General features: G+C 35.1%; 1 protein-coding gene across 2 annotated transcripts; it reads left to right on the forward strand.

The window, feature by feature from the left end:
• Positions 1-1,204: 1,204 nt before the first annotated feature.
• On the forward strand, positions 1,205-5,241 carry LOC147404706 (F-box/kelch-repeat protein At5g42350-like). Of its 2 annotated transcripts, XR_015177880.1 has the most exons (3): positions 1,205-1,466; positions 2,274-4,278; positions 4,493-5,241. XR_015177880.1 is itself a non-coding variant. In XM_086440759.1 (2 exons), the coding sequence occupies exon 2, from the start codon at positions 2,319-2,321 to the stop codon at positions 4,143-4,145; it is 1,827 nt and encodes a 608-aa protein (XP_086296885.1). In that variant the 5' UTR covers positions 1,205-1,466; positions 2,274-2,318; the 3' UTR covers positions 4,146-4,298. The 2 variants fall into 2 exon arrangements, 1 of the variants encoding a protein (XP_086296885.1); XM_086440759.1 differs by lacking the exon at positions 4,493-5,241 and having other exon boundaries at positions 2,274-4,298.
• The last annotated feature ends 14,060 nt before the right edge of the window (positions 5,242-19,301 follow it).

Here is a 19,301-nt window from a genome sequence, read left to right on the forward strand (position 1 = left end):
GCGTAACGTAGGCTCTAAGGATGTTTTAAGGTTAGGGATATTTTGGTAATTTGGTCATTTTTAGTGATTTTTATCGTGAAGCTTCTTTTTGGTCTGCAAGATGATGATTTCTATGTTTCTGGGGTCGTATTTTCCTAGCGTAGCGTGATTTCTAAGTTTTGTCAGTTCGAGATACCTCATCCGGATTTTTGAAACATATCTAGCAACAAAATAAAGCATTGGAATAGACATCCATCATTGGGAACCGTTGCGATTGGGTTGACGAGTTGATTAATCAGGCGAGTGCAAAAATGGGGTGTCTACAGTGGGCCTTAAGCGGGCTTGGTGTAATTTCAAATTCGAGAATAGAGCGGTGAGAGATGGAAAGGGTAGGGCGTATGCAAAACCTTATTGTAGGTCCATGAGATTTTTTGGGGTCTTAAGAACCTTCGATTAAATCACAATGTCGAGTTTCGATGATTTGGGCATTTTAGGCTCGTTGGTAAGTTTTATTAGAAAAATCGATTTTTTTTTTTTTTTTTTTTTTGTTCTTTCGAGTGGGAGCCTGTTCAAATTGGAGTGTCTACAATTAGTTTGGGAAATACATAATAAATAAGAATTTTGAGAAAGTTGAAAATGATGGGATTTTTTGTTGAAAAATTTAGGGTCTTATGCAAAGGGCTAGTTCTAGGTTGAAAACGATGAATTCAAGATAAAGTTGAGTAGATATGTCATGAAAGTTAAAGAGTTTAACTAGAGATTGAAGATGATGGCGGGTTAAGAGTGGCATATCATCAATTTCAAAAACACAGGAGGTATCTCTAATATTCAATAAAATGAAAGGGCCATGTTTAAATCACCTAAAATTAAATGATAACTTATTGATTGAACTAGAAATAAAACAATGATGAATGCACGCGGTCTTGATACGTGGTTAAGTATGCAACTGACATGGAAAGGGCACATAACCACACATTTTTTCATGGTAAAAATGACGTGTACCAAGACGGGTGCATTACATTCCAATTGTTGATGGACCCTTTCTAGTCCAACATAATTGGATATTATACTTACCGCAAGTCATTATTGTCGACCCATCTTTATTGCCGCATCTATCGGATATATTATAAATCTCAAGGAGAAGGAGACTGGAGACATCCCTCGTGGCCTCAAGTGGCTTAATAAAAGCTGTTACCAGTTACTACTTAACAGAGATAAAACCCTAATAATAACAATAATAATAAATAAACAAGAATGAAAAGAGAATAAGGGTTTTTCACGCTTTAGCTTTCCGCTTTCGCTTTACTAAAAAACCACCTGAAATACATCTATCGATCTCCTCTTCTGCGGAAACTTAAATCCTCAGAGCTCGAATTTTTCTTTGCAAAATTCGATTTAATGATTATCATCTCAAATCGACTCAAATTTCGCAAACATGGAGAGATCAGATTATTTGATTTCCTAAAGCAGAAGTGGAGCTATGTAAGGCAAGTTTCTCCTTTTAATTTCATCTAGTATCGTTTTTATGATTTTTATCGAGGCATTCAAGTTGAATCAAAGTGTTGCTTTAGGATTGGAGGCTATAAATCTGTTAATCTTGTGTAAATTGTGCTTCAGTGGATGAATTTCGTATGCGACTGCTAAATCTCATAAGGAATTTGTCTTTTTTTTTTTTTTTTTTTTTTTGTAGATTGGATTTGATCTGTAGGTTCTTTCTATTTTTCTTTTATTAAGTCCAGTAATCTGATTGGATTTCCCGTTTGATTGTGCTTTAATTGGCTTGGATCTGTTAATTTTTTTCTTTTGAAGCTGGCGTTTTTTTAAGTCGCTTTAATGGTATATCTGCATTGTCACAAAATTCTTGGAAGTATTTGAAAAATTCCTTGTTAGCCTATTAAATCGACATATTAATTGGTCATTTATCGACTAATCATGGAATATTGTAAACAAATGTATCGTTAAATTAAAAAAATATTTTCTTTGACATTCAAATTTCAAGAACAAGATTAGGTTTTTTATTTTTTAGGGAGGTTGAAGATGATGGGTTTTGTTAAGGAACCCAAAAACATCATTTATATTTTCTCCATTCTTTTTACAAAACTTTCTTGAATTGAACCCCAGTCGAATAATTACTGAATCCGAACTTGGTTACTATGATGGTTTGTAGCTTGTAAAGTGGGTGAGGTGAAAAAGTTAAACATTTGTGCCTTTGAGTGTCTTATGAACTCTTAGATCACAGTATGGATTTGCTGATCTCTCCTGAATTTCTTAATATATATTTGTTTGTTTTACAGTGTTGATATGATGGAATTACGATCTAGAATTTGAGAATTACAGAGATGGCTAGTGCTCAGAGTTGCAAAAGATCTGTTAGTAATGGTAAGGCATCTCTCCTCTGCAATGATAATGACTTTGGAAAAGGAACAAAGAACAGAATCATAGTTGAGAGAATGGTTGGAGAATCATCTCTTCAACGTGATTTCGAGGATTTAAGTGTGTCTAGACGTCTTGTAAGAAGTATTAGCCATAAGTTAAAGAAGAAGAGCCATATAAGTGCTAGTGAGGAACAAGAGGGAAATGAAAGGAGAGTTTCTTCTGGATGCCTTGGTTTGTATGGAAAGGGTGGTGGGTGCAAAGTAGTTGCGGACACGTGTGGGGATTTTGGAGATGAAATTGGTAGAAGGAAGTCTAGTGCTGGAGAAGAAGGCATCATGGGATATCAGCCGATTTGTGGGATCGAGGAAACTAGGGTTGATTGCTTCTCGTATGGGGTTACAGAGATGATTATTCGGAAGAAGAACAACAAAAAGGAGAAAAAAGTTGAAGAACAACAACATCCGAGTAATATAACTGAATTCACACTTCCAGATGATATTCTAGAATTGTGCTTGGTGAGGCTTCCTCTGACCACTCTCATGACTTCTCGCCTTGTTTGCAAGAAGTGGCGATATTTGACGAGCACACCGCGGTTTATGAAGATGAGATGTGAAGGTTTGTACCGGAGTCCATGGTTGTTCTTGTTTGGTGTTGTAAAGGATGGTTATTGTGCTGGGAAAATACATGCATTGGATGTATCCCTTGATCAATGGCATAGGATAGATGCTAATATTCTGAAGGGGAGGTTTTTGTTCTCAATTGCCTGCATTGGGGATGAAGTTTATGTTGTTGGAGGTTGTTCTAGCTTGACCAACTATGGTAGAGTTGATAAGAGCTCATTCAAGACACATAAGGGTGTGCTAGTATTCAACCCCTTAACTAGATCATGGCGTAAAGTTGCATCAATGAATTCTGCGAGATCCTCACCTGTTCTAGGAGTTTTTGAGGCCAGGTCCGATTCTTTGATTTTTCGAAGTCAGCAAGAAAGGCAAGACCGTCACTCTACTAGGTCAAGAGTGGGTGGTGTATCTGATGTTTACGAGGATCCTCATAGGCTTTCACTAAGGCGTCAACTCAGGAACGATTTCAATGAAAATGAGGCCCTGGTTGAGTCCAACAGGAAATTACATAAGTTTGTTGATCCTAGAAAGTTTAGGAGGTATGTTCTGATTGCTGTAGGTGGTCTAGGATCTTGGGATGAGCCTTTAGACACGGGGGAAATCTATGATCCAGTCTCAAACAAATGGATAGAAATCACGAGGTTGCCGGGAGATTTTGGGGTTGTTTGTTCAGGGGCCGTTTGTAACGGGATGTTTTATGTCTATTCGGAGATTAACAAGCTTGCAGTTTACGACATAGAAAAATGCATGTGGATTGGAATCCAGACCGCCCAATCACCACCCCGTCTTCATGAGTACTACCCAAAACTCATATCTTGCAACAACAGATTGTTCTTGCTTTCTGTCTCATGGTGTGAAGATGGCCAGTTAGGTAGGAGGGAAAAAGCTGTAAGGAAACTATGGGAACTAGATTTCATGCTTCTTACTTGGACTGAGGTCTCTAGACATCCTGATGCACCCATGGACGGGAATGCTACATTTGTAGCAGATAGGGGTCAGATATTTGGGGTTGAGATGTTCAAGATATTTGGGCAAGTTTTGGACTTTGTGACTGTTTTTTCTGTATCCGATCCAGGATCGGAGTGGAACCGTATCTCTAGGAAGCATATGGCGCATGACTTGGATGCTTTGTCGTGCATGACAAAGTCACTTGCAGTGTTACATCTGTAAAATACTTGGTGAAATTGAAAATTCGGAGCATTGAATGATTTTGTAATAGTTGTCCTTCACATCAGAATTCTTTCAGAGTTTGCATCTTGCCAATTATTTGTATTGCAGTTTCCCATTCAATATCATAGTTGAGGTATGATCTGTTTCACTTTAGCTTTAAATGTTTTTTTTTTTTTTTTTGGTCATTTCAAGTTCTCAACATTGGAAGAAATTGATTCTAAACTATAAAACAAGTTTATTGCAAATTAATTCGGCTTTCTTGATCTCATTATATTTGATTATTGATTATGGATGATCTTTTTGCTTACTTTCCTGTTGTAATTCTATTTCATTGAGCTTTTTCTTAGGTTTGGCACTTGGAAACTGAGCAGAAATTGAACTTCCGGAGGTTCCATGTTTGTAGATGTCTCTGAATCCAATTCTACCCCAAACCAATGAGTTTTTTTCCGAGTCCAAAATGGTAAAGAAATTGTAAAGTTGAATGCATTTTTTTTCTTTTTTATTATATAGATAAAAAGATTTGAGCATTCGTTTGAACGAAATCCTTGAACGTTTTATAAAGAAAAAAGCACAATAACAAAGCAAGAAACAAAAAATAACCTCTTCAAAGAAGTGCAGCTTCCCTTTCCTTCATGGTGCACATGATGTCTCTCTCCTTTCACTACTGTTGATGGTACGACCTATGGTTAGGACCACCCCACTATAAATTTTTTAGGGAAAATTACTTATACCCTCACGGAGGGACTTCTTTCTAAATAGTCCCTCAGTTTTTGACTGTAGCTTGGCAGGGCATTTAGTAAACATTTCTTTTCTAAATGGTCCCTCTATCTCATTCCCTCTATTTTTCATATTTGAAATATGCAAACTACTCTTCTCATCTTCTTCACATGGTTAGGTTTTCCAACGGTGATTGCTATGATTTCCGACGATCTTTGATCATGAATGATGAATGGGGAATGATATTCTCTTAATTTTGAATATCTAGTTGTATTATTTTTATTTTTTTTGATAATATATAAAAAAAATAAATAAAAACAAAGTTGAGATACGATTTTTTTTTATTACATGGTAACTTTTGATTTGCAAACTAATTTATGCATTTTGGAGAAACGGGAAAAAATTGAAAAATCTGACTTGCATTACAACGTCGAGTTCATCACTTTTTATTTAATTACTACTAGAGTTTGACAGTACTTAAATACAAAGTGGTGAACTCACACTACACTACTTAGTGTCGAGTTCACCACTTTTTATTTAATTAACGATCGAACTCGATGTTGTAATGTAAATCAACTTATTCATTTTATTTATTTTATTTTATTTTTTTCTAATTTCGATACTTGGTAAATCTCCTTGAAATGTTCAAAAATGCATAAATTATGATTGAAATTAGAAGTTACGATGTAATAAAATAAAATAAAAATTCGAATCTCAATTTTGTTATTTATTTTTTGTACTTATAAATCATTGAAATAAATAAATAAATAAAAATTCTAGATGTTCAAAACTAATAGAATATCATTTTTCATGTGTCATTCATGATCATAATCACTGTTGGAAAATCTAACTACTTGAAGAAGATGAGAAAATGATAGTTTAGGTATTTCAAATACCTTAGACAAGTGGGATGAGGTTGATGGACCCTTAAGAAAGGAAAAAATTTACTAAATGAATTATTAAGAGATCATCCAAAATTTAGGGACTATTTAGAAAGAAATCCCTCTATGAAAGTCTTTTAAGTGATTTTCCCTATTCAATTTTTTATTGGTAGAAAGAAGAAGGAGGTGGAGAAACCTACCTCCAACTGTTACAAGAGAAAGGCAAAAAATTCCCCTCCACTCACGCCACCCCACCCCACCCGGGAAAAAACAAAAATTCCTAAATGAAATATATACTCAAACAAAAAGTAGTCATTAAATTCAAGACCAATGACATTCCAAATCATTCTCCAATGGTGTGCTCTTAATTATCACTCTGGTATATAATTAGAACTTAGATTTCCCTGGAAAGGATGTCATTGCCACTGTTTACTCACATTTTTTAAGTGCTCATACGATACGAGAATGCGTGGTGTTTATTATCGAACCTTCTCAATGAATGAAGCTAACCCTACTAGTTATAGGAGAGGATGGGACTATGATTAGTGCTGTCAACGGATGTGTTTCAAAAACATTGGGTACCAAATTCGAATTCAAAATCCCAAGGATGTTATGACTTAACATCCGAATTCAAATCCGATTACTTTATTGGATATCCGATCCATTTGATATAGTCTCACTTGCAATTTCTTTCGACTGAGTATGTTGTGAAAAACCGACCTTCAATCTGGAACATATCAAAATCAACATTCGAAATCTATGGGAAAAAAACGCCATTAGACTGAATGTTTTCTGAAAAAAAATACATATATATATATATATTAAAAGAAAACCTAGAAAATTCCTCTATTGATCTCTTGGAAATTCTTAGATGCATTCTCTCTCAATCTCAATATCCTCATCTTCAACCTATACCAAAAGAATAATGATTTTCTAACTTGAAAGTCAATACTCAGCTGATGTGGTACAAACACGGAACCATAGATCTATTACCATGCCGTGTCAGTTGATTATTGATCGAGTGAAGACTTTCTAGTTAAAAAATTAGCACTCATACAAAAAAATTCCTTGATTTTCTTTCTCAAAACTAGTCATTTCATCTCTAAATTTTTCTTTTTCAAAACCAACCATATTTAACCTTATTCAATCTACTTTAAACTTCAACGCAATATCAAATTTTGGGTGAGAAAATGATCAATTTTGATAGAAAAATCAATGATTTTCTATGAAGGACAAAGGGAAGTGTAATGACCTGAAAATCTTAATATGTATCTCGAGAAAAAAAAATTAAGTTTTTATATTGATTCAAAAGTATGAATCCTTAATTTTCAATATTTGAGGAAAATTAACTTCACCAATAGATTCAGAAGAGTCGAGAAACATACTTTAGCCTATAAGCACGACTTAATCAGAGGTTGATAAAAAAAATTACTAAATCCTCGAGTTTCGTATCAAATAATTATTAAATTAGTAAACGACACTTTAGAGATATAATTTGAGGAATCCGATCATGCCATTAGATTCATATCGAAAAATCATCCAAAATAGAGTATAAGAATGTCTAAATCGACATTCGGGAAAAGTAATTCCCAAAATGATTCATACGTCTCAACTTAAGTTATAAATATCAGTCCCTAATTAGAAAAATCGATTTTTCTTATTCTCCTCTCCAAACAAAACTAAATCATTTTTTCTCAAGATTTGCAACTCAAATTTACGTCAAACGAGAACAATCTAAACTTTGTTGTAAGAAGGAAAGTTGTTCCTCTCGTTGAGGGTTACGCATGGACGTTAGAAACGTTGATTTTCGTCGGAGGAAAATCTTTGAGATTGGTCGGAGGTGATCCTTAGACTCTATTGAACCGTAAGGAATAGTCCGAAGTAGGTTGCCTTCCCTTCTACTTTCTAGTCATGCAATAATTTCATAAAAAATTCATTCGATCTTCGATAAATCGATTGTTTCATTACATTTATATATATTTAAAGGTATTGGATCATGTTTGCATGGTTATTTTTTTATTTATTTTAGTTCATTTGATGTATTTTATGCATTTTATGAGTAGTATAAGGTTTGGATCGATTTGGTCAAGTTTCGACGAAAAATCAATAATTCGAAAAAAAAAAAAAAAATTCATATGTTGAGTTTAATTCCATTTTTTTTTTTTTTTGCTTCCATATAGTATGTATACCCATTTCCCACCTTTATTTCATTAAAAAAATTTATCTCAAGTTGATTAGTACCTTATCTAAACGAGAGTCACTAAACGCCAAAAATGACACTCTTTTTAAAAATGAACATCGGGTGACCATTCACACCTTTTTACAAAAATGAATAATGGCGACTCTAAACCTTAGTGGAAATGGTATTTGGAAATCCAAGAATCACGTATCTACAGCTGGCGACTTTACTAGGTTCAACCCTCATGTCAACTCGATTATTTTGGGGAAAAGAACAAAAAAAAAATATTTCATTTTGTTGCTAACATTGCTTGTTATTTGTATTCTCTCTTTTATTTCCATATGACAAGTTATAATATTTATTTACTTTGTTTCTTTCATTACATATTTGTAAGGGGGTCGAAAAAAAATGAATAAGAAGTACACACAAAGCACTTGCAAGCATAGCCTATTGCACAAGCCACCCTACCCTCAATATATTAAGCCTCGATGCCTGATAGTTCTATAACTTGAGATCGTTATTTCAAGTGTTAAGGATGAACACATCAAATCCGATCACCAACCAACGATATGTGTACTTCGATATGCAACGAGATTTGAAGATTGGGTAACCATAAACCCACCTATTAGCCGCATGCATGTGCCCCATTAGACGATCTAGGACACAAGTTTCTAAGTACATATCAACCTCCAAAACAAAGTTGTACATATTTAAAGTGTATTCAAGCCTTGAAGCCCAAATTGTAAACCCAAGAAGGCACATTTGTAAAGAGCATAAGGTGATAGTTGGTTATTTTCGATCTCCTTTTCCTCCTCTTTAGGTAAAAGGGGAGGAATGGGTGTATTGCCTCATGTTCAAAAAAAAAAAAAAAAACAGTGAGTGACAAGAAAAATAGTAACTAGTGAGGGACATTCAAAATAGGGGCCAAGAATCCAATTTCTGTGAATTGGATTTCTTTTTGGTCCGTGTTCATAACACGGATAGACAAAAATGTGTCTCATCCGTGCTTGAAACACATATAGAACAGTGAATGTCTCATCCGTGCTTAAAGCACGGATAAAACAATGATAGTTTCATCTGTTCTCCAAGCACGGACCAGTATGAATCTGGAATGTAGAATGGGTATATACTATGATTCCTATTTGTTATTTAAACATCAATGCCCCATCAAAAAATAATCAAATCATCTGCCGACGGGCCAAATTTAGATAGCTTGAGACCATGGGCCCCATGCGGGCCCATTACGTTCCATACAACCGTGAGGAGTCATCCGACCAACCAATCGACCCCCGAAACTCGGGGACAAGTGCAATCTACTACCTTTGAGACCAACCATTTTCAAAAATAAAAAAATAAACAAATAAACACAAAAAAATGGTGTGAATTTTCTCAAATCAAACCAATCTCATGGTTTGACCCGTGCCAATCCTGGATCAGGTCCAAGACCCGTATCCATCTAAACTGAGTCTACGACTTGTATCCATCTAAACCGGGTCCATGACCCATGTCCATTTAAATAGGATCCACGACCCGTACCCATTCAAACTGGGTCCACAATCCTTATCCATTTGAATCGGGTCCACGACCCGTATCCATTCGAATTTGATCCAAAACCTGTATCCATCTAAACTAGGTCTACGACCAGTATCTATTTAAACCTGGTCCACGAGTACCCATTCAAACTAGGTCCACGACCCATATTTATTCGAATCGGGTACATAACCCATATATATTCGAATCGGGTCTACGACCCGTATCCATCTAAACCAGCTCCATCACCCATATTCATCCAAATCGAATCCACGACCCATATCCAACCAAATTGGGTCCATGGCCCATATCCATTCGAACCAGATTCACGACCTGTATCCATCCAAATCGAGTCCATGGCCCGTAACCATCCGAACCAGGTCTACAATCCAATTTCGACCCGAACCGAGTCCAAGATCCATATATGACCTAACAAGGTCAACAAACCAAGCGGATTCAATCATTTTCCAATAAAATGTATTTAAAAATAAATTTAAAGATGCCAATTTCAGTTCTTGCTCAAAATCGATGCCTAAGAACGATCTTGCCCTGTTGATACGAGGAAAATAGGCTACATCTTTTCAAAAAAATAAGGTGATTTAAGAGTGCCCTTGCGAAAGCATCATGTGCCACCTCTTCCCTGAGGATTTGATTAGCCGACCTTGGTTTCAGAGAACTGAATTGGAGGCTAAAAAAATGTATGCTCTTTCAACACGATTTCGTAAAAATCTGATTTTACAAAATATCTTCCAACTCTATGTTGATGACAACCATGGGCTGATGTAACCCCTTGTTTTCAAAATTATTCCAACTCTATGTTAATACCAGCTCCATGCTGATGTAATTATTTTCAAAAGTACACAAACCAGCTCCGTACTGATGCCAACTCCGTGCTGATATAATTATTTTCAAAATTATACAACCCAGCTCCGTGCTGATGCCAACTCCGTGTTAATGCTAACTCCATGCTGATGTAATTATTTTCAAAAGTACACAACCCAACTTCTTGCTGATGCCAACTCCATGCTGATGTAATTATTTTCAAAAGTACACAACCCAACTTCTTGCTGATGCCAACTCCGTGTTGATGACAGCTCCGTGCTTATGTAATTATTTTCAAAAGTACATAACCCAACTCCGTGTTGATGCCAGCTCCTTACTACTGACATTATTTTCGAAAATACACGATCCAGCTCCGTACTGATGCCAACTCCGTGTTGATGCCAGCTCCGTGCTGATGTAAATATCTTCAAAAATACACAATCGAACTCTGTGTTGATGCCGGTTCCGCGTCGAGAAACTCCATTTTTCCTTAAAACTCGTTTATTTTATAATAAATAACTTTACTCGACCTAATAAAACATGATGCATTTTCTTTTATGTAAATAAGATAGAAACGTTTGGTCTTCTGTACCTACAGGTAGTCAAATTAAAGAAATATAAACAGTCAGATGAACCTCCGTATTTCCTCAGATCCTCAACTACCACCATGAGTACCTCTGAAGCACCGCAGCCCACAGCAATCGAAACGTTAGATATTGATGCAATGATCATAACATTATTGAAAACTACTGAGCGACAAGAAACAATACCAAGTTATTTATTATAAAGTAAACAAGTTTTAAAGAAAAATGGAATTTCTCAGCGCCCATTGTTCTAGGATACCAAGGGTTCCTGCTCTACATTTCGCAGAATCGACCAACCCCTCTGGTCATTCCTGATGACAAGTGTGAGAATATGGCGACATAGGCCAAGAACATGACAGAAAAATAGATGGCCCAACAAATCGAGTCTCTTTAAAAAGAAATGAGGAGAATCAAATGCCTCAACACCATGAGCGGAACTCAATTTAAAGATCTCTGTTTTTATCTTAACGCATAGTTGTTGGTCAAGTTCAAGTATCTGGAGTTCGAGAAGTACAATGGGGTAGGGTGTCCTCTGTCACACCTGAAGTTGTATTACAGGTTAATGTGTCAGTACGACGAGGATGACAAATTGCTAGTGCAGTTATTCCAGAGAAACCTAACAGGGGCGGCCCTCAAGTGGTTCTCAAGACTGGACCACACATTCATCAAGAACTGGCAGGACCTAACAGAGATGTTCTGGTACAATTATCAATTTAATACGGATGTGGTTTTGGATCGGAATGACATGGTTAAAATGTCACAAAAGCAAATGAAAATAGTAAAAGAGTACACCTAGAGGTGATGAAAGTCTGCTTCACAAGTGAGGACTACAATGATTGAACAAGAGATGAACACCACGCTTATCTCAATATTAAGGCACACTTTCTATACTCACTTGGTGGGACACATTACAGACACTTTCTCAAATCTAGTACAAGTAGCAACTCGGGTCGAGGACAGGATCGGAACCGGTCTGATAGTTGACTTCACAAGCCTAGGGGCAGCAGGATACCTCCATAGAGAAAGCTGGTACTTGTGGGAAAGAAGAAAGAGAAAACATAGTTCAACAACGTACAGTCAAATTGACCCATCTTCATCTCCGCACCAACACCAAGACCACAAGCTCCGTCAACCTCATGGGCTCTGACACCCCTATCAACCTGAATCCCTGCACCTCATAATCCATTTTGAGCAAACCCTCTACCAGTCACACAGCAGGCACCATAGTACAAGAAAAGTTAGCAAACACGATCTAATAGAATTAATAGAGTGTTCACCAGGTTGCCAATGGCATTATCAGAATTACTCCCGATCTTGCTTAGGGGAGAATATCTCCCTAAAAGGCCACCAAACCCAGAAGCTTCAAAGAGACCAGGGTACAACCCCAACTTATTCTGTGAATTTCATATGGGTACACTAGGGTACTCTACAAATCAGTGCTGGCAACTCAAACATTAATTATAAAACGTGATAGATAAAAAGGTCCTCATACTAGACCCCACTCAACAATAAAACATTAATAAAAACCCATAATGGAAGGGGAAATGGGTGTGTAGTAAATGTCATTCTCGGAGAATTAGACTTTAATCCATCAATTTTGATAGTTCTTATCGGAACGAAGATCAGAATCCACTTAACAAGGGAACTAGAAACATCAACAGTTAACGTTATTACCCAATACACAACAAACCCCCTTCGAAACTTGCAACTGCCACTCAGAATGGCTGATCTCACCATCCATCCTACTCATCAAATTCCCAATACTGCTACCCGGCCACCTCTCATTATACCCTATACATCGCCAAATCCTCAGAATACGACTTGACCCCCCTTTCACATACCCTACACTCCATCCTCACGACCACCACTCGTCATTCTTTATATTTCATCAACCCCTCAAGTAGCTCATCCCACCACCATAACATCCAAAATGCAACAACCACCTCTTATCCTCAACGTAAAACCTGATCCACCTCCAATGATCATACGCGCACCTAAACCATTCCCGTAGAACTCTAACCAAGCAATCTTATGGAACTACGAGACAACCATCATCACATCGGCAGGGGTCAATACAATGAAAAAAGGGGGTCAAGTCAAGCTTTTGATTTTTCATCAACTGGATGGCTATGAGAACAGTAAGGGCTTAATAACGATACCAGACCTAATCTTTCATTATGGATTAGGGGCATTGGCTTGTTTATTTTAAGATATCTAATCTTGTAGAGAGGTAACTAGAATAGCTCGTCTTCAACGAGATCCTAGTCAGAGATCCTGAAGTGGATATCCTCATGATCCCACAATATTCCTCATGAGTAAGACACAAGTGCATATGTCCAATATGAAAAATATGGTGTGCGGGGTTCCAACACTTAGCCATAGTGTACAAAAAGTTCCAATCCACCTCAAACTCATGGAAGTAAATAGCACATCTCAATATGAATTTTCCAAAATTTATCTTTTTTACTATGTGCATCCCTATGACGATTGTTTTGACCAAATAGTCGTTTGGGTTGTTATCCACAGCCAACATCCTGAGATGATACAAAAAAGGTATTTCAATAATTCTCTAAGGTACATGTAAAAAATATATGAGATAAGATTTTTGTAAATGCCATTTTCTTCATTTTCTTTTAAAAAAACTTTCCTTACTTTGAAATAGGTCCATACCCAAATTTAGAAAATATTTAATTAGTTTTGAATGCCATTTTAAATGGCCCGGTTCATAATGATTGTTGAATTGAAATGAACTAAGTTATTTTGAATCATTGCCAAAGATATAATCACCTTGAATTAGACTAAAAAGATTACTTGATTATCTTGAAGACAATATTGTCATTTAATGATCTTAGAATTTGAACAATCCTATTTTTTTTAAAAGGTAATCAGGAAACACCCATGATAAGTTTGAATTGTGACTTATAGGAAAGCTGCTAGACTCTAGGTTTGTTACGTGCATTGCAATTAATCTAGTCACCCTTTCTCAAGTACAACTATATACTTCTTGGGCGTACCCAATCAGACGATACGTGGTGGCGTGGTTTGCTACACCACATAGGTACAAGACTAAGGTTGTAGCTTTCATGAATAATTTAACATCCCACAAGGAGACCGACCATGTACTAGTACTAAGCTAGTATTAGGGACATGTGACTTTGCGACTTATAATAGGACAAATGCTCAGGTCACTCCAACATGGGTATATCGATATACCTTTCAAAGTCACATAATCTAACGGTACTAATGCCCCAATTTTAGATATCGTATAGGTATGTGACTGGAGTTGTAGATTTCATGAATGACATCAATTTCCACGAGGAAATCGGGCCACACACTAGTACCACTTTGGCTATAAGAGATATGCAAGTGTGCAATGCATCATAAATTAAACGTGCTAATGGTGTGTCCAAATAGGGTGGGGTGTGCCCGGGGTATTTTTCAAGAATGATCAACCATATAAGCCACAAAATCCAATCACACAAGCATTCACATACAAATCCACATAATCATCTAATGGTCACACACTTACAAAAGAAAGGACAAAATCTAACCTACACTACAAAATATGAAGTTTTTTTAGGTGATTTTAAACTGCCACCAAATTCAAGAAAATCACCTCCAATATATAAGAATGGTTTAGTCATAAGCTCATTATATAAGAATGGTATAAGAATGGTATAGTGGTGTCGCCAATTACTTTTAGTGGCCAAATAACGACAGTTACAAAACTGCTTTTAATAATAGCAATTTAAGGGTTGTTTTAATATCACATCTAATTAATGTGAATCAAGGGCGATTTTCTAGTATTAACAATTATTCTTTAGAAGACAATTTTTATATTTTTAGAAGTGGTTTGAAACTGCCTCAAATTGCTTTTTTTAAATTAAAGAGATTAACTATACTCGACAATTTAAAATCACCCCTAATCTCAACAAAAAAAAAAAAAGTTTAATAAATCTTATTTTAGGCGGTTCAAAACCACCCCTATTGTTGTCAAATTTTTTTTATTAAATTTTTCGTTTCGAAATAAAACCTACACGTATATAAAAAAAAAGAGCTACTATTGGTCCCCCAAATTTCACTTATCACACTTCAATTTCTTAAGAAATGCTATTGGCACCCAGAATTTACTTATTACACTTCAATTAATTATCACACCATAATTATAATAAAACATAGCATTCACATTACAAAACATTATCATACTCTATTCAAATTATTTCACTAAAAAAAGACTGCATTGTCGCTTAGAACAAATAATACAGTTCAATGGCAAGAAATATCAATGCATAGAATTATAGAAATTTTATTCTAAAGAACTTAAATCAGCAGTATAGCCCTTAAATTAAGGTAATAAGTAGTAAAATAAGCAAAAATGTCAGCTTTATCTACCAAAAAGATAGCAACTGAGATACCTCTTTACATGATGGAGGTGCACGCTTCCCCTTTATGGTTTGAGACCTCCTAAAATACCCATCCTACATAACAAATGCTTTAGCAATAAAGATTTTTCTAAAAAAAACGATAGTAATTAGTTATTTAGATTCTCACCCCTGGGGACTGAAGAATCACCAGTCCTTCATCTGCAGCTTTATCAAGAAATGTTTGCTTTTGTCCAAAAGCATGTATTGGTTTGAATATGGCCAAGGAAGTTGTAGAGACTAAACCATTTGAATCGGGAGTCTCAACTGTTATTTTTGTACTAACCGGAAGAGAGATTGGTAGAGGGGAAGGTTCACTTTTTTGGGCCAAATCCCTCATCACGTATAGTCGAAACCCATCAAGTAGGCGAAAGGGACATAAAAAAGTTAGAAGAACCACATTTTTTTAATAGAAGATCTTCGTATCTTTAAAAGAAAAATCAAAACAACAATCGAACAGAATGAGAGCCTTAAAGTGAACATTTCCACACCTTCAATTCAAATTCTATGATCGAATATGTATCACAAATCTCTGAGAACAAAGATTGCACCTATAAACAAATTTGGATAGACAATACTACATGAAACTTATATGGTCCAACAAGGGCATAGCTCATAAATGATATGAGACAATGACACGACACCTTCAAGAAGCCTGAAACACAATCACATATTTTTTAATACCTTGTTTTTTATTCAAGTCAATATCAACACGTATGTCCATCTCGTTGACGTATAAATCGAATTATAAGATTTTGATCAATTTAAACATACTAAGAAGTTTCTTCTACTAATTCACAATGGGAAAATTTTACTAGTAAAAATGTTTGATATATTAACACAAATAACACTTATAAAGAAGTGGTACTCACCTCGAATGAATTTGGGATGAGTTGGCTTGTCATCACAGTAAAGCATCCTCTACATTACTAGCTTCTGGTTTTACATCATCATGTTTGTTAGCTAAACAAATCAATGAACAAGTTAACTTGAATTACGTTGTCAAAAAGCCTTCTAGAAAATAATCGACCATTGATTTCCATACAATTACTATAAAAAAATCACCTTTGACCCCTTTGTGCTCCTGAGAACCCCTGAGATGTTAAAAAACAACTGAACGTGAAAGGCGGCTTTTAATTTAGCTATTAAATTTTAACTAGGCCCAACCAAGGAAAAGTTAGTGCATTATATGCTACAGATCCTTGTTGGCTTTATCAAAAGAATGTATGGATAAAAGAAATCATACTTCTTGGAGGTATTCAAGGAATTCAAAGAAGTTAGCATGAAACAGTTGAATGTTATGTTGGTTCCTCGAAGCACACCTCGCAATGAGGCTCATTAAAAACACCTTAAGGCATAAGTTTGAAACATATAACAACTATTAAGTCAATAATAATTTAACAATTTGATAAGATCTAGGAAAAAAAGCCATTATATATTTTAAAGAAAATTTCACATCCACGAATCTTAAATATCAATAAATCAATGAAATCATGAGTTATGAAAGGAAAACTATTTGCAGATGCCTTGATTTTAGAGGAATATAATCTAACAATTTTGAGTTTCAAAATAGAATACATTCATCTAAAAATGTAATAAAATTCAAGACCCATTAAACAACATTTCTATAGACCCAACCAAAATCAAAAATAAAACCATAGATCTTACATGAGAGGAAGTAGATAATCAAGTTAACTCACCAACGAAAGAAGAGTAAGCTTATTTCCCTAAAGTAACAACAAGAGACTTTTGTTTTATGATTCGCAGTGAACCACACCACACATGTGAACAACTTCTTTCCTCCTTGCTTCACTATTTTTTATTTTTATTTTTTTGATCGATAAGTTGTTACTATGAAGCACCCTGGCCTAAAATATTAAAATAAGAAGTTAACACCGAATAAAATTACAAGTTTATCCTTTAAAAGAATTAAAACAAATCACGAGGAATATTAACTTGATAAAAAGAATGGAGACGTCCTCGCAAAGAGTCCCTTTCTTTTCTTTTCTTTTTTTTGAATGGTCTCATGGGTTCTCACTATCTTAGAAATAAATCACATCTTGGGTTTGATCACAGAGGATCTTATAAAACAAACTTGCATAAGTTAATTAAAATTCATGCTACACTGACGTCATTGGATTTTCAAGACTTCACTGACGTGGTAGTACGTAGATAACCATTGATTTATTTCCTCGAGATACAAATAAAAAATATATACAGTTCTCTATGCCATGCCACATCAGCGAAATGTCGAACGCAGCTCCAATGAAGTCATTTCAGCATTTTTCATTAATGAATATGTTACAGTCAAATCAGGTTTAATTAAAAATGAGTTTCCAACGTTACTACACATTTGCATAGCAACAATAGCATGTTAATGAGTTACTTTATTTGCTCATAATCCATCATCGCCAATTGAATAATAAGTGTAACCATCACCAACATCATAAGTGTGAACACTGAGATCAAGAGAATGTAAAGATGATAGATTTCGAAGATGATGTGGAACAACTCTACTAAACCATGCACAAGAGAGGTTAAGATATCTCAATTCACGGAAGGATCGAAAGAACATTGGGACTTTGCTATTAGAAAAATTGTTCCAGCTCAAATCTAAGTTATTTAAAATATTTCAACTCTAGCAATGAATAATTTACCTCTGTCCCCGCTAAGCATGCATTGCTATAAGTTTCATCGGTGCCTATGTCTTCATTATAACGTTCTTTGTGAAATGGAAATGGGTTACAAAGATCAAGCTTGACGACATTCTCGATTCTATTATCGTAGCGTATTCCTTTTCAAGTGTAGCAATCCTTGCCATGGACAACAACTTAGGGTTTCTCAAAATTATAAGTCCTTAAAATAGAAAGTAAAAGAGTATTTATATGCATAACAAGTGTCTCTTTTGAGGGTGTGATCTAATGCAAAAAAAAAAACAGGATAATGTTTAGACTTTATAACCTTTCCCTAATAGGAATCACCACCAACATAAAAAGGATTTAAGAGGAACTCTGGGTGATCAATCAACCACTATTAACATGACAAATCAAAATTTGTGAAGAAATATTTCTATGATGAGAATGGTTCTAGTCTTCAATGGAAGCTATCTAAATTTTGATTGCTTGGGAATTTGGTAATTTGTTGATTCATTCTATCATGGTGGGACCTTGATGAGATTTGGGTCCTAAAAATCCCATATTTAATTTAATTTGAAATTTTGGTCCTATTTTGCAAGATCTCATTAGAATATGTTTGAGTTGGAATGGAGGTACCCAATTAGATCCCAGTTTCAAAATCAAAGAATTGGAATTCATATCCAAATATTGTAACCTAGAGAGTTTATCAAAGTGAACCTCATACACGTGTAAATATTACTTCTCCAACAAAAGCTTTTGCGGATAGTATAGCTAGGGCAGTGTTCCGTGCAACTCAACATTCTCGTCAACTTTTTCTCAAACTCCTCACCAAGCAAAAATAAAAAATAAATGGGCAGTTAGTAATAAGTACAAGCGTCAAGCTCCTAAAACATCATTGTTTTAATAGTAAAGTAGCTTCTATTTCATTTTATATAAAAGAATTTCCTCTTGACTAGGTGTATCAAGCGAATTACTCCTTGTTTCATCATTTTCCCTCCTCTTTTATCTGGACTTGGGGCCAGCAATGTAAAATGTTTCATTTTACATTGGCGGAATTAAAAAAAATTTACCTAATAAGCAAAAAAAATATGAGTTAGTAACAAGTAAAAAAATGATATAGTAAGAAATATAATATATAAGATATGAGACACTAACAATAAAAAATATATGAAGTACTAACAAACAAAAAATATGATATGAGTTAGGAGAAGTGTACGAAGTCTTACACCAACATACTAGTGTATGTGTTGCTTTCACATTCCAAAATAAAGAGTATGATATAGGTGTAGAAAGTAATTCTTACCTATGTTGAAATAGTTTAAAAATCCCCAAAAATTATCGATATTATTTAGTATTTAAAACAAAGTAGTTTACTAAAGACTTTAA

This window comes from Akebia trifoliata, chromosome 4, assembly GCF_017979445.1.
Source record: "Akebia trifoliata isolate Shusen 1 chromosome 4, ASM1797944v1, whole genome shotgun sequence".
Lineage (NCBI taxonomy): Eukaryota > Viridiplantae > Streptophyta > Magnoliopsida > Ranunculales > Lardizabalaceae > Akebia > Akebia trifoliata.